Below are 14854 nucleotides of genomic sequence, written 5' to 3' on the forward strand. Positions count from 1 at the left end.
CGTGCTCCGCTGCAGGCGGCCCAGTGTTTCGTTGGTTCAGTACCTGGGCGCGGACATGGCACTGCTCATCAAGCCATCTTGGGGCGGCGTCCCACATGCCACAACTGAAGGGACCCACAGCGGAGAGTATACAACTATGTGCCGGGGGGCTTTGGGGAGAAAAAGGAAAAAAATAAAATCTTAAAAAAATAAATAAATAAAATTTTTTAAAAAAAAGGACTGGGTTCTTCCTGAGCAAAGAGATTCAAAGCATGAGAGGGGTTCAATGTGAGGGAATTTCTCCATTGTGAGCTTTGAAAATGGAGGCCACATGGCAAAGAATGCTGGTGACAACTAGGTGTTGGGAGCAGTCCTGCTCTGGCTCCTTGCTGACAGTTGTCAAGAAAAGAAGGCCCTCAGTTCTACAACACAAAAAAAGTGAATTCTGCTGACAACCTCTGTGTAAGCTTAGAGGAAGATCCTGAGCTCAGGAAGAGAACCCAGCTTTGTGAGACCCTGAACAGAGAACCCATCTACACCACGCCTGGATTTCTGACTAAGGAACTATAAGTAAATAAATGGGTGTTTTTTGAGCCACTAAATCCCGGTAATTTGTTACACTGTAACAGAAACTAATACACAGGGCTCATTGTGCAGCAGATAAGCACATAGCATTTTTTTCCACTAGAATGAATTTATGAACGTATATGCACACTAGTTGCATGAATTACAATGTTTTCTTTTTTGTATTTTTCATGTTATGATTTTTATGTAGTGCAATTACATTTTAATACAATCGTATTTCATTCATTCATTCATTCAACAACTAATTTAGTGCTTAGGATGTACCAGGAATGGCTTTATGTGCTGGAGATACAACTTTGACCCAAATAGCCCAAAGTCCTAAGCCAAAACTGTGCTCATGTGCATTGCATTCTAGAGGCTTCCCAAAAATGAGATGGAGACACTAGAGCATTCTAGTAAAGAAATGACACATCGTAACTCACATTAGCTGGATTGCTGTCCTCTGTGGGGAGAACAGTGCACAGATGGCAGGTGAGGAGGTGGCGCTGGTGCCACAATTCAGGAGTGAGAGGGTGGTGGAGACTAAGGGGAGACGAGGGCCTGAGGGGTGAGAGGACAGAGAGAAGGGCTGGAGGAGCAGGGGTGGGGAAAAGAAACAGGTAAAGAACTCTAAAGCAGTGGAATTCTCAGATCTAAACATACATACTGTTTTATTGATCTTTAATAAATATATCTACAGACCTAGTAGAGTATTCTTGGTATTTAATACATTCTTTGGAGCTGCCTAAAAACTAATTGCCTCCTTTTGTTAATCAGCTTAAGAAATAATAAATGTCCTAATAAAATATGCACACTGCTTAACGTGAATAACTCATAAAAACAGGCAATTCAGGGGGCACTGGTGAAGCGCATTTCGACTGCCTCGAACACCTTCAACACTGAGTTGATTCAAGTTTGTACCGTGCTCCTGGTTGAAATATACAGAAACACATTGTGCCTTCATGCGTTTCTTTGTCCTGAGGATCTGTGGGGACTCACACAGACAAACTCAGGGCTATAGAATGAAGAGCATTTTAAAACACATCCACCTGGAGTCCAGATATACTGTCCAAAAAGTAAAATTTAGGAGGTTTGTGAGTCTGACTGCAGTGCTGTGTAGACACGTTTCTGTAGGAAGGGGCTAAAATCACTTCTTTTACAGATTACATTCCTGCTGTTCAGAGGCAGGGAGGCCATTTCAGGGAGAGGGATTCCAGTAAGAGGAGAAGAAGGGGCTGAGCCCAGCCTGGGGGTCTCTCCCTGGTTTCCTCAGACAGCCCCTGGGCCAGGACTCAGGGAGACGGTGTGACAAAGAGCTCTCGGTGCAGGAGGAGAGGGGTCAGGGCAAGTCCCAGGTCCCCCGACGTGGCTCTCAGGGTCTCAGCACGAGGGCAGTGTCTGGGGCAGGAAAGCTCAGTGTTGGGGAGGCCCCTTCTCCCTGAGTTTCATTTCTCTCTCACACAACCTGTGTCAGCTCCTCCTGCCTAGAGACTCATGACGCGGCCTCAGTTCCCACTCCCATTGCGTGTCCGGTTTCTAGAGAAGCCAATCAGCGTCGCCAGGGCTCCCAGTTGCAAAGTCTCCACCACCATTCAGAACGACCCTGAGAATGAGGGTCAGGGGGCCCCGAACCCTTCTTCTGCTGCTCTCGGGGACCCTGACCCTGACCAAGACCTGGGCGGGTGAGTGCGGGGTCGGGAGGAGGCGGCCTCTGCGGGGGGCGGAGCCAGGGGACCTCGTGGCGGGGGCGCAGGACCCCCAGGGAAGGCGCGTCTTCGCTGACACCTGCCCAGAGCCCCCCATCTCGGCCCTGCCCCGTCCTGACCTCTCCCTTTACCCACCCCTTCCTCTTCCCGCCTGTAAGTCCCTGCCCTTCTCCGTCCGCCGCCCCTTTCCCATCTCACTACCCCCTAGTCCCCTCCCGCGTCCCGGCCCCATCACCTGCGGACCCGGGGACCCGCGCCGGGAGGAGGGTCGGCCGGGTCTCAGCCCCTCCCCGCCCCCAGGCTCCCACTCCCTGAGGTATTTCTACACTGCCATGTCCCGGCCCGGCCGCGGGGAGCCCCGCTTCATCTCCGTCGGCCACGTGGACGACACGCAGTTCCAGCGGTTCGACAGCGACGCCGCGAGTCCGAGGGCGGAGCCGCGGGCGCCCTGGATGGAGCAGGAGGGGCCGGAGTATTGGGAAGAAGAGACGCGGACCTACAAGGACATTGCACACAATTTCCGAGTGGAACTTAACGTTTTGCCTGACTACTACAACCTTAGCAAGGCCGGTGAGTGACTGGGCCAAATCCAGGTCACGATTCCCCATCCCCACGGAAAGCCCGGTTTCATGTGAGTTTTTGGTCTCGTCTGAGATTCACCCTATCCACCGATTATGAGGTAGACTCTGATAGACTTAAAAAGACGTTTATTTGAGGTTTGTTAGAACTGCAGCACGGGGAAAACACCAATTCAAGTAGCCCTTGAACTGTGCTTTGCACCATTGAAAGGGAGAAGGGAAGGCTTTATAGTCGTGGCTAATAAGGGCAAAGAAGAGAAAAGGGAAGGAATGTCCTTTAACAAGTTGCAGGCACTAGATAATCATGAGGGTGCAGGTCCCTTTAAACAAGCCATTAAACTTAGGAATATGGGAGATGACTGATAGGAATGAGATCTCTGTCCTGATAATCTTATCGTCCTTGAGAATGAGGTCTCCATCGAGATCATCTTAGTGTCCTTGAGAAGACTTGCAGACACGTTTCAGGTACTTAATGAGTTCAAGAGCTCTTCTGAAAGAGGAATTTGTTCTACTCCTTTCTGTGCCTGCCCCACTCCATGTTAGTACCTTAACATGAGAGACTCCATCTTTTTTCCATTCCATGGCTCCCCCTTTTCATCAGAATCAACCAGAATGGTAGCACTGATAATCTTTATTAGTTCTTTGTGATCAGGGTGGATGGCACCTAACCTGGATCCCTTTAGTCCCTCAGTGAGGGGAAATAGGAATGAGGTTATAAATACTCTCTTATTTATTGTTAAGCAGAGCCACATTTGAGCAACAAGGCAGACAAGATGAGGGAAGGCCAAATTCATGAGGATGTGTATATACTTGGGAAATCAAGTGCACATATTGGCTCTGGTCTTCATAAGACCATCACGTTGGCCTGAATGCTAGCTGTACAACACTGAGTGAAGAAAACAGTGGTTAGTTTAAATATCATGATCAATACAAAGATTTCAAGTAGTAATAGAATTAGGAGTTGTAATCTGGACCACGGAAATGTGCTGATGCGTGTAGCAAGCCAACTAAATAAAAACTGTACAAGTCCATCTGGCTTTGAGGAAAAGGGAGATTAGTGGCATTTGCTTATTTAGGGCAAATCCTTTCTTGCATCCAAGGGAAAACCTAGAGTGCAACGACCTAACCACCCAGGTGGAAGCCAGGGCCGAAGGTTTGTCCCATACGTCCAGCAGTTAGGCTGATTTTTGTGTAAAGTGAAGGAATGAGCCCACTGTAAAAAGATGTTGCTCTCAGGCTGCCATTCAGACATGGTTTTGGAAAAACAAACATAGAATCAGAAAAATCTTAAATGACAGTTGAACAGTATGACAATGCTCATATTAAAATAGTTGTAGAAGTACATATACAGGCCTGACCCTGGGTCTTGGGACAGCTGTCTGCCTCAGATGTCAGCAGCTTCTCTTCCTAGACAGTTTCATTTGGAGGTCTCCAGGGTTTCTACAGGACCAGATGTCAGGTGGAAATTTTTTTAGCTGTGAGATGTATCTCCAAGCTTAAATGCCTTCCAGATCTGCAGCAGTATCAGTGGTTAGGAGCACTTGGTAAAGTCTTTTCCAATGAGGCTCAAGGGTTGTCTTCTTCTGATGTTGCTTCCAGAATACCCGGTTACCAGGCTCTAGACTGTGACCAACAGGATCCTTTAAATTAAAATCCAGGAAAGCTGCTTTATTCTGTTGATGATAGGCTTGAATATAAAACATTAGAGACTTAGAGTAGGTAGTCATACTACCATAATACAACAAGGGATCAGCAGAAGGTTGTGGACCAATAGACACTGATCTGCTGGTGACCATCCCATGTGGGATTAGTTCATGTTTTCCAAAGAGAACACTGCAAGCAGTGGGCGAGACCAAAGGCAATACCTTAGGTCAGAGGATCCACTCTGTAGGTGTATAACAAAACCTCAAAGACAATTAGCAGGACTAGAATCCAGCATCTGCAAAGGTGCAACATGATTTTTCCATCCACAGTTACACTCATTTTTTACCAAAGATAATCACAGTAAAACTGATTTATTTACATTAAAAACTTGGCCTGATTATTTATGTAAGTGAAAATAAGAATATTAACAGAGAGATTCTGAATTCTAGAGGGATCAGGAAGGAAAAATAGTAAATGTTTCATCTTTGTTTACAAAGGTGTATCTTACCAAATTGTTGATAGCTTAAGAGAAAAGATTTCTTTAAATCCAGTTCAGTTTTATGATCCAAAAGTTCATCAGAAACCTATATTCTGGAGTTAAGTATCAGAGTCCTTTCCATGAATCTCTCTGAAGATGAAACATATTTGCAAAAGCATCAGAGTATGGGGCTGGCCCCATGGCTGAGTGGTTAAGTTCACGTGCTCCACTTCGGCAGCCCAGGGTTTTGCCAGTTCAGATCCTGGGCACAGACATGGCACCGCTCATTAGGCCATGCTGAGGCAGCGCCCCACATGCCATAACTAGAAGGACCCACAACTAAAATATACAAGTATGTCTGGGGGGGCTTTGGGGAGAAAAAGCAGGGAAAAAAAGCATCAGAGTAAAACAATAACTGTCTGTAAGTGACAAAAGACATGGTTAAAGATATGATTATAATGCAGTTGACAAGGAAATCTAGTTATTTCTATAACACACATTTTAAGATAATGACTAGAATTATACCAGGACATATCAGATTTTTCAGAATTTTATATAATTTTTAAGACACTTAGATTAATATCATTCACCCACACAATATAACCTAAAATGTTTATCATTGTTTATTTGACAATGCTCCCCATGCAATTTATCATACCAAATAAACCTAATTAGCTTAGTATCTCCCTCTTTATAGGAAGAGAGAACAAATTCTAGAAGTCCCAGGGACCTGCTGGAAATTCTCAGTTTCTTTCGGATCAGAAGAAAGACTTTATTTAGGATTTTAATTTTGGGGAAGTTTGTCAATAATATCAAAAGGTTTTAAAACACTTGGTCAAATAGGATCATGGGTCACTGTGCAACAATGCTTAGTTATCCATTTAACCCAAGTGACAACAGAAGATGTTAAAGGCACTCCTAGAGAGTTAAACAGTTAAAAACAACAACAACAACAAAAACCTTAGCTGTCTTAATAGAGACCTCAGCTTTTTGAACATAGGAAATTATTTTGACAAACCATAGAATCCTTGCCTTTTAGGTCGACTTAATCAGAGGTGAAGAAAAACCTTTCAGAATCTATCGAGAGCAAACTAAAAGTCTAAGGAAACTATCCTTTTCAGAGAGAGAGAGAACTAAATTCTAATTTTGCACCAGCTTAGTTTTCATATTAAAACTCATTTACTTAATTAAATTCGTTTCGATCTTAGCCACCATGACCATGCACAGAACTCTTTTCTCAGGGTTCTTCTTTCACAAATCTGCTATAACTTTCTCTTTTACATTCAGAATTTGTCCCATGCCTTCCCTCCTTCCTAGTACTTTAGGACAATTTATTTTCTTAACAAAACAAACAAAAATATCTCTACTACTTATACCTTCTTTACTGAAAACATATATCTTACTTTCCTTGTATACAGAGGTGTTCCCTTATTAATTTTACTGGCTCTAATCACATATATTAATTAGAAATTTAACCCTTAAAAAAACTTAATTTTTAGTGCAAACTAAGAAGTAAGCAATTATGAACTGTCTTTCACATTAGCATTCCGTGGCTTGGCAAATTTATAAATACTTTTCATAATTTCTACGAACATACTACTTCATAATACAATCTTTTAATAAAGCACAAGACATGTTTACTAATAGAGCCAAACATCTTTTAGTTTCTCAGTAATAAGAAGACAAAAGTGGGTAAACACAGACTTGTTTAGCAAGCAATGTTTCAGTATTTTATCCTATTTGAAAATAATCTAGTGAATGAGTTTTCTGTCATTTAATTTAACCAGCACAACTTCAAACTTTCAAGTTACCAAAGAGATTTTGGAAGCTATTTTAAATACATATGCCATAAAATATAATCATTGCTAAAAGTTTATCTATAAACTCCTATCTCATTTATATCTATTTAGTTTACTTGTTTCAATAATTATGTTTATTTGCCTACAAAAACTTCACGAGACATTAGACAAAATCATCTATCAGTCTAAGTTATTTTTGCTGGCACATTTTGTAACAGAGATAACATGAGCTTATTTGATTATTAACCGAGATAGAATGAAGGCTGAATGCCTGCATCATATCCAATGCTGATAACTCTGAAAACATGCCTATTTCAATCAAACTTAAATAAGCTTTCACTTACCAAAGATTATTTTATATCATGTTAACTTGAACAACATTTGGGTTAGTTCCTATTACGTTTAGAAATAATTTATATAAACACTTACTTTAAGCCAATTAAATAGAGCTCTTTTAGAAGTTATACTATTACAAGGTAGAAAAATATCACCTACATATAATGCATATATATAGAAATACATAGATATATAGACAGAAGCATGTAGAGACTTTTTGCAATGAATCAGATACAATGCAAAACTCAGTGATTTATGAAAGAATAGTTAGAACCAAACTGTGTTTCTGGCAGATGGAATAAACTAATGTTATCTGCTAAGGAATTGGTGGTGATCTAGACAACAGTGCCTGGAAAGGTTACAAGCTTTTTGAGATAAATAGGGGAGGTTTTTGGGATTGGCAAAAGGGAATGGGTGGAATTTGGACTGCCTCCAGAGCTGAATTTCCAGTTTTGCAAAGGTTTGCAAGGTAAGTGTGCAGGTGCTCTCAATTCCTCAGAAATTGAGTTGTAACTTAAACAACGTCGTAGGTTGATCTACCTCTCCAACTACGTCATCCTTAATTTGCTTCTTTCCCTCTTATTTTAACTTAGAGAGGAAGGTTTATGTTAAAAAAATGTTTGTCAGGTTCTGAATATCACCTCCTAATTTGGCCAAATTTCTGATCATAAATTACTAAATCTTTTCAAATATTTTGTCAAGTTTCAGCCAAGGCAAACAGTAAATATTTCTGGCAGTGTTAAACAACTCCATTTATTTTTAATTTTGTCTCCCCTTGACTGTTTAATAGAATAACGTTGCAGTTTCCCAGAAGATCTCTCAATCTCATTAACTCTGGGAGAGGCTCATACTGGGCCCTGTCTTGAAGGTAGATTATGGGGGTATTTGTAAAGCCATAACTTAGTAGACTTTTATATAGTGTTTTCTTTTAGGGACCTCTTATAATTTAATTTTTCATTAGCTTTTTGTAACAAAACTTTCAATAAAGCTATTTTGGAATTTTGAAACCTTTGCTTTTAAGTATACTTCTTAAATGATCTTATGTAATTGGATCATTCCTTCTAATAGCCAATGTAATTACCCTAAGGCTGGTGGCATGTTGGCAGGACCCTAGCTGCAAATGGAGTTCAACTCACATTTCTGTCCAGTCGTGTCTGACCACAAATAAGATACAACCTGCATTTCTTTCCAGCCATATTTTGGGGACCCCAATCTGATGCTTACCATCCCAGCTCTCAGGACACGAAGGAAGCTTAGTAAGATTTTGCTGTTCTTAGTAAATATTTATAGCTTTCAAGACCATGGTTTTTAAGCAGGTATGCCAGAAGGTGGCACACTTGATTCTTAATAGAGATTAAAGATTGCATTTAATCTGTCTGTTCCACAGTTCTCAAATCTAGTGCAGAAAAAGACAAGTTTTGGAAGCTCAAAGGTCCCCCAAAGCAGCTACTGTAATTTTAAATCATCTTTAGAATTATCAGTCCACTGGGACAAAAATTTACAAGAGGACAGACCATAGTTCTTAAAAATAAAACCAGCTGGAGTTCCCAAGAGAGGGTGATTATTGATGGTTGTTCTGGAACAGTTGCTCCCTATAATTTAGAGAGGGTTGTTCTTGGTTGACCAAGGCAGGAAGGTATGTGTTTTAGGTTGGCTATGGGCTGCTTGCCAGGATCACTTCCCAAAATGTCCCCATGGGCCATTGGTCTCTCTCTTACATCTCAGAATATCCTGGACACCAGGCAGTGTCAGGTTGTTCAAGGTACTAGGATGACCAGTCCCTTATTTGTAGCTCCCAGATGAGCTTATGAAGTTTCTTGTGACCCAGGAACAGGTAAATTCTTAGATTGGGAGGCCCTGTGAAACCACTGCATGTCACAGACAGAGTTCTCACACTTCTGCTAGGTTTCTAGTCGCCTAGAAACACCCCAGAAGGGGTCATAAGGAGCAATGTCTCTTATCTTCAGACTCAAAGGACCCTCATTTGGATGATAGGAGAAGTTAAGGGGTCTGCACTGATGATCAAGAACGGCCAAACTTTGAATTGTAAGAGGATGTGGCCACTTTAATAAAACAAAAAAACTACTAAAGCTACAATACTACTCACACAGCAAAATCCTTAAACACGAATCCTCTGCCTAGTTAAGATGAGGACAGAATCCTCTCCAAAGGCATGAGGACAAAAAAGAAATCCTTGAATCCGAACCTCCTGCCTTAAGCAGATACAGAATCTTCCTTTGGAAATGGAAGAGTCGACTATAACCAGAAATACCCAAGTAAAGATCAGTTTGACCTAAATATCAACCTTAAAAATCGGGAGATTCTGGGGCCGGCCCAGTGGCACAGCGGTTAAGTGCGCACGTTCCACTTCTCTGCGGCCCAGGGTTCGCCAGTTCACATCCCAGGTGCGGACATGGCACCGCTTGGAACAAGCCATGCTGTGGTAGGCATCCCACGTATAAAGTAAGGAAGATGGGCATGGATGTTAGCTCAGGGCCAATCTTCCTCAGAAAAATGAGGAGGATTGGCAGTAGTTAGCTCAGGGCCAATCTTCCTCAAAAAAAAAAAATGGGGAGCTTCAGATCCAGGAGGACTCACCACTAGATTTCCAGGCTTGCTGGTGGGGACATCTAAATTGGTGGTCTCTTTGGAGGTATCTTCCACACATCCTTGGCTGCACTGGCGATTCAGAATGGTCGCTCTGGATCCTACTATCTACACCAAGAAATGTCGACCAATTCTAAGGTAAATTAAACAAAAAGATGTTTATTCAGGGTCTGTTAGGACTGTGGCCTGGGGAAAACACAAATTCAAGTAGCCTTTGAATTGTGTTTTCCACCTCTGAAAGGGCGAAGGAAGGCCTTGTAGTCGGAGCTAACAAAGGCAAAGAAAAAAAAGGGAAGGAATATCCTTTAACAAATTCCAGGCACAAGGTAATCATGGAAGTGAAGGTCCACTGAAACAGGGCATTAAATTTAGGAATGTGGATGATGACTCTGATAAGAAGGAGGTCTCTGTCCTGATAACCTTATCATCCTTGGGAATGAGGTCTCCATCTCCAAGATCTTACTGTCCTTGAGAAGACTTGCAGAAGCATTTCAGTTATCTAATGAGTTCAAGAGTTCATCCTGAAGGAGGAATTTCTTCCTCTCTTCATATCTGCCTCGCTCCATTTTAGTGCCTTAACATCACAGACTCCATCTTTTTTCAATTCCACAACCCCAACACTGCGGGTCCCACTGGCCTCTCCACCAGGGAAGAGCCTGCAGGGACTTTCCCTAGGTTTCTTTTTCAGTTTAGGTTTAATTGGGGTGGGGGTGGGGCTGCCAGCGCAACAGGGCTAAGTGGGAAAGGCTGGCCACTGGGGTGGGCTAAATGGGTGGGACTGACCATGGGAATGGGGTAGGGTCTCACACCTTCCAGTGGATGCATGGTTGCTACATGGACTCAGACGGGCGCCTCCTCCGTGGATACAGTCAGTTCGCCTATGACGGTGATGACTACCTCACCCTGAACAAGGACCTGCACTCCTGGACCGTGGCAGACATAGCAGCTCAGATCACCCTGCACAAGTGGGAGGCAAGTGGTGTTGTGGAGCGCCACAAGGCCTACGTGAAGGACAAGTGTGTGAAGTGGCTCCTCAGACACCTGCAGAACGGGAAGGAGATGCTGCAGCGCATAGGTACGAGGGGCCGTGGGGCCTCCTTAATGTCCCCTTGCGCTGAGGGCCTTCTACAAGGACTGGAAGACAATAGGATGACACCAGAACACCCCTGTCCTGTGGGTCAGGAGACTAAGTCCAACTGGATTTTCAGTTCCAGTACCAGAGGGTGACTCCTCCATAGGGCCCGCCTTCCTCTCAAGGACATTAAGGGATCCAGTCTCCAGGGATGGACTGGGAAACCCTCCCTGACATAAGTGACAAGTGGTTCCCTTTGACTCTGGCAGCAGCTCTGGGAATCTTTCAGGCCTTGTTCTCGGCCCCACACCGAGTGTGTTTGAGGTCTGACTCCAACTTTTCTGAGTCACTCAGCCTCCATCCAGGTCAGGACCACAAATCCCTTTTCCCCCCTTCAAAGACCTGCCTCCTACACTGGGCCATCTTGCTCTGATTCTAAAACTTTCCAAACAATAAGAGATTATCCCAGAAGCCTGTGTCCAGACTGGTGTCTGGGTTTTGTGCTCCCTTCCCTAATTGACCTGTCCATTTTCAAGATGGTCACATAAGCCCTACTCCAGTGGTCTAAGACAGATGCAAACTTCCTGAATTTTATGACTCTTCTCCTCAGAGCCCCCAAAAACACATGTGACCTGCCACCCCATCTCTAACCATGAGGTCACCCTGAGGTGCTGGGCCCTGGGCTTCTACCCTGCGGAGATCACCCTGACCTGGCAGCGTGATGGGGAGGACCTGACCCAGGACATGGAACTTGTGGAGACCAGGCCTGCAGGGGATGGGACCTTCCAGAAGTGGGCAGCTGTGATGGTGCCTTCTGGAGAGAAGCAGAGATACATGTGCCGTGTGCAGCATGAGGGGCTGCCCGAGCCCGTCATCCTGAGATGGGGTAAGGAGGGAGCCATGGGCTCAGAGCCTTTTCTCAGGGAAATCAGGAGCCCTTCTGGAGACCTCCAGCAGGGTCAGGGCTGAGGCCTGGGGGTCAGGGCCCTCACCTTGCCTTCCCTTCCCAGAGGTGCCTCTTGAGTCCACTATCTCCACTGTCGGCATCGTTGTCCTGGCTGTCTTGGTAGTTGTGGTCATTGGAGTTTTGGTGGTTGGAGGAAGAAGTGCTCAGGTAAGGAAGGGGTGTGGTCAGTTTTCTTGTCCCACTGTGGGGATTTCAAGCCCAAGTAAAAGCTTGCCCTGGGGGCCAGCCCCATGGCTGAGTGGTTAAGTTTGCAAGCTCTGCTGTGGCAGCCCAGGGTTTCGACGGTTCGAGTCCTGGGCGCAGACATGGCACCGCTCATCAGACCATGCTGAGGCGGCATCCCACATGCCACAACTAAAAGGACCCACAACCAAAAATACATAACTATGTACCAGGGGGCTTTGGGGAGAAAAAGGAAAAAAATAAAATCTTTAAAAAGTAAACTTAAAAATTCCATAAATAAAAAAAAACTAAAAGGCAAGTGAAAAAGATTTGAAAAAAAAAAGCTTGCCCTGTGTCGTTAATGGGAAGTCCCATCCACAGGCACATGTGCTTTCCTAGTCTTAGGCCCTATTTGCTAACACTTACTCTTTATTAATGCACATGTAATAGTCAAGAACAAATTTATCATTTGACGAACCTGGCGATGGGGGACCTGATTCTCAACAGTCACAAGTCAGAGGGGAAGGTCACTGCTGAGGACAGACCTCCAGGAGGGTGGTTGGTCCAGTCCCCACACATGTACTTTCTTCATGTTTCCTGATGCTGCCCTGAGTCTGTAACCACAGTTCTGGAAACTTCCCTTGGGTCCGGGACTAGGATGTTCCTTTAGGACCTCGTGGCTCTGCCTCCTCCTCTCTGGTTTCGCATAGGATGTTTTCTTCCCACAGGTGGAAGAGGAGGGAGTTAGGCTGAGGCTACCATTAAGTATGGATGGGGGGTGATGTTTGAGTCTCTTGGGACAGTGTAGATGGGAGCCTATGGGGGAGCTCATGCACCCCATAGCTCTCTCTTTACTCTCATCTGCTCTGGGCTCTGACTGCATCCTGCTTTTTTTCTACCTCCAGCAGCGACACTGCCCTAGGCTCTCTTGTGTCTGTCCTGTGCTTGTGAATACTAAATGTAAAACCCTGGGGGCCTGAAGTGGGGAGGGGTTGGGGCAGAGAGGATGGAACTGGGTTATGGAGATTCTTTCGTTGGGATATTTTGAACATGTGGAGGGCTGTTCAGAATGTCACCAATTACAGTCACTGACTTAAATTTGTTCATGATTATTTTCTTCTATAGTGTGAGACAGCAGCCTGTGGGGGACTGAGTGACAAGATTTGTTCACGTCTCAACCCCCATTGTGACTTCAAGAACATCTTTCTTCAAAGGGAATCAGAATGTGTCTGCATTCATATTGGCATACTGTGATGAGGTGGGGAGACTGGTCTCCCCCACAATCCCCTGACCTGTGTTCTCTTCCCTGATTGACTGTTCCAGCAGAGATGGGGCTGGGTCGTCTCCACCCATGTCTTTACTTCATGCTCCACTGAGCTGCAGTTTCTTAGTGCCTTATGGAAAATAAGAATGTGGATATGAATTTGTTTTTTCAAATTCTTGCCATGAGGGATTGACGGGTTAATTAAAGGAGAAGATTCCTAAAATTTGGGAGAGAAAATAAATGGAAGCACTGAGAACCTTCCAGAATCTGCATGTTTATTGTGCTGAGTCTGTTGCAGGTGGGGACAGGAGAAGCCTCTGAGGAGCTGAGCATCGACAGGGCCTGTGACCACTCAGTGCTCAGTGCATCGTGGGCTGTGATGTGGTCACTCCTCAGCTGGGGCATCTCTCTGCTCCTTTGCCCTTGTCCATTCAGTAGAAACTTGTCCCACCAGGACCTGTGATCACAAGGATTTGGACATCACCTGTGCCTTGTCACGTCTCCACGACCATGGACAGCAATGGCTTCATGTGACTGAGTCAGCCTAGGCTCAGGCCTAGGTCCAGCCCTCAGTGCCTTTGTTGGGTGTTTACTTGTTGTTTCTTTGTTTCTGTAGAGGATTAGGCCTGTTCTTGTTCTTGTGTGTGAGTTCTGGTCTCATTCTCTTCTTGGTGTCCCTGTCTCAGCAGCAGGAGTTGTTTGGCCTGTCATTGTCCCCGTAAGGCCAGGCAGCCCTGCACACAGATGTCTGTGGTGTCCAAAGATGAATTTTCAGAATCGTCCAGCTCTGTCCTCCTTTGAGGGCTTGATTGTCATTTTCACCTTTTCCAAACGTTCTCAAAGGAGAGAGATTCTGGAATTAGCAGAGAGGAGGGATCCCATAGTTTCTCATCCTAAATAAGTTCCTGTTGGGGTTCTTCTGCTCTGCAGTCTGCCTCCTGGCCCTTAACTCTAGTCATCCTAGTACTGGCTCCAATCTAAACTCACAATTTATAAAGCAGAGTCTACTTTAGATATATACTTGCTTGGAAAATAAAACCCATAAGTCAAGAATCATTGTCTTCTGACGAGAAAAATATAATTGTGTGCTGTGGTGTGCAGGAGAGTTGTTGTGGGAGGGAGAGATGGAGGGAGGAGGGAGAGAGCTGCACTTGTGAGAAAAGTACAGGCAGCACTGATGTCAGTGTGAGTGGACATTGTGCTGTGGATCCCACAAAACAGCATGTGATCTGAGGTACATGAATAAAGATGTGCTCTCACGTAGAATAGGGAGGTACTGTACACTGATCATTTGTTCACCTGATATTGGTTGTGTGCCAGATGTATGACATACTATTTTTGCATCCAGGAAACATCATTTAATTAGAAATAGAAAAATTGCTGGTCCTGTGGAGCATATGTTGTAGTGGGAAGAGACAGACTATGTGCTATAAGCATAGTGAATAAGGAAAGTGTTTATGTTAGAAGGTGGTAAGTGCTATGGAAAAATGTAGTGGGGAAGGCGATCCAGTGGGTGGGGGTGGGGACAGGGAAGATGGCTGTTTCAATTTGGGCAGTGTTAGTGGGGGTCTCACTGGGGAGGTGACCTTTGAGAGAGGATGTGAAGGACATGAGGAATTATCCACAAGGATGTCTGGGGGAAGTTCTTTCCAGGCAGGGGAACCTCCAGTGCAAATTCACTAGGGCAGGAGTGTGTCT

General features: G+C 44.5%; 1 protein-coding gene across 3 annotated transcripts; it reads left to right on the top strand.

The window, feature by feature from the left end:
• Positions 1-2068: 2068 nt before the first annotated feature.
• On the top strand, positions 2069-13422 carry LOC106827643 (saoe class I histocompatibility antigen, A alpha chain-like). Of its 3 annotated transcripts, XM_070515315.1 has the most exons (7): positions 2069-2225; positions 2550-2819; positions 10491-10766; positions 11374-11649; positions 11774-11877; positions 12798-12852; positions 13018-13154. In XM_070515315.1, the coding sequence occupies exons 1-7, from the start codon at positions 2153-2155 to the stop codon at positions 13020-13022; spliced, it is 1059 nt and encodes a 352-aa protein (XP_070371416.1). In that variant the 5' UTR covers positions 2069-2152; the 3' UTR covers positions 13023-13154. The 3 variants fall into 3 exon arrangements, with proteins under 3 accessions (XP_070371416.1, XP_070371415.1, XP_070371417.1); XM_070515314.1 differs by lacking the exon at positions 12798-12852 and having other exon boundaries at positions 13018-13422; XM_070515316.1 differs by lacking the exons at positions 11774-11877; positions 12798-12852 and having other exon boundaries at positions 13018-13422.
• Positions 13423-14854: the final 1432 nt, after the last annotated feature.

The sequence above is a fragment of the Equus asinus genome, chromosome 8 (assembly GCF_041296235.1).
Source record: "Equus asinus isolate D_3611 breed Donkey chromosome 8, EquAss-T2T_v2, whole genome shotgun sequence".
Lineage (NCBI taxonomy): Eukaryota > Metazoa > Chordata > Mammalia > Perissodactyla > Equidae > Equus > Equus asinus.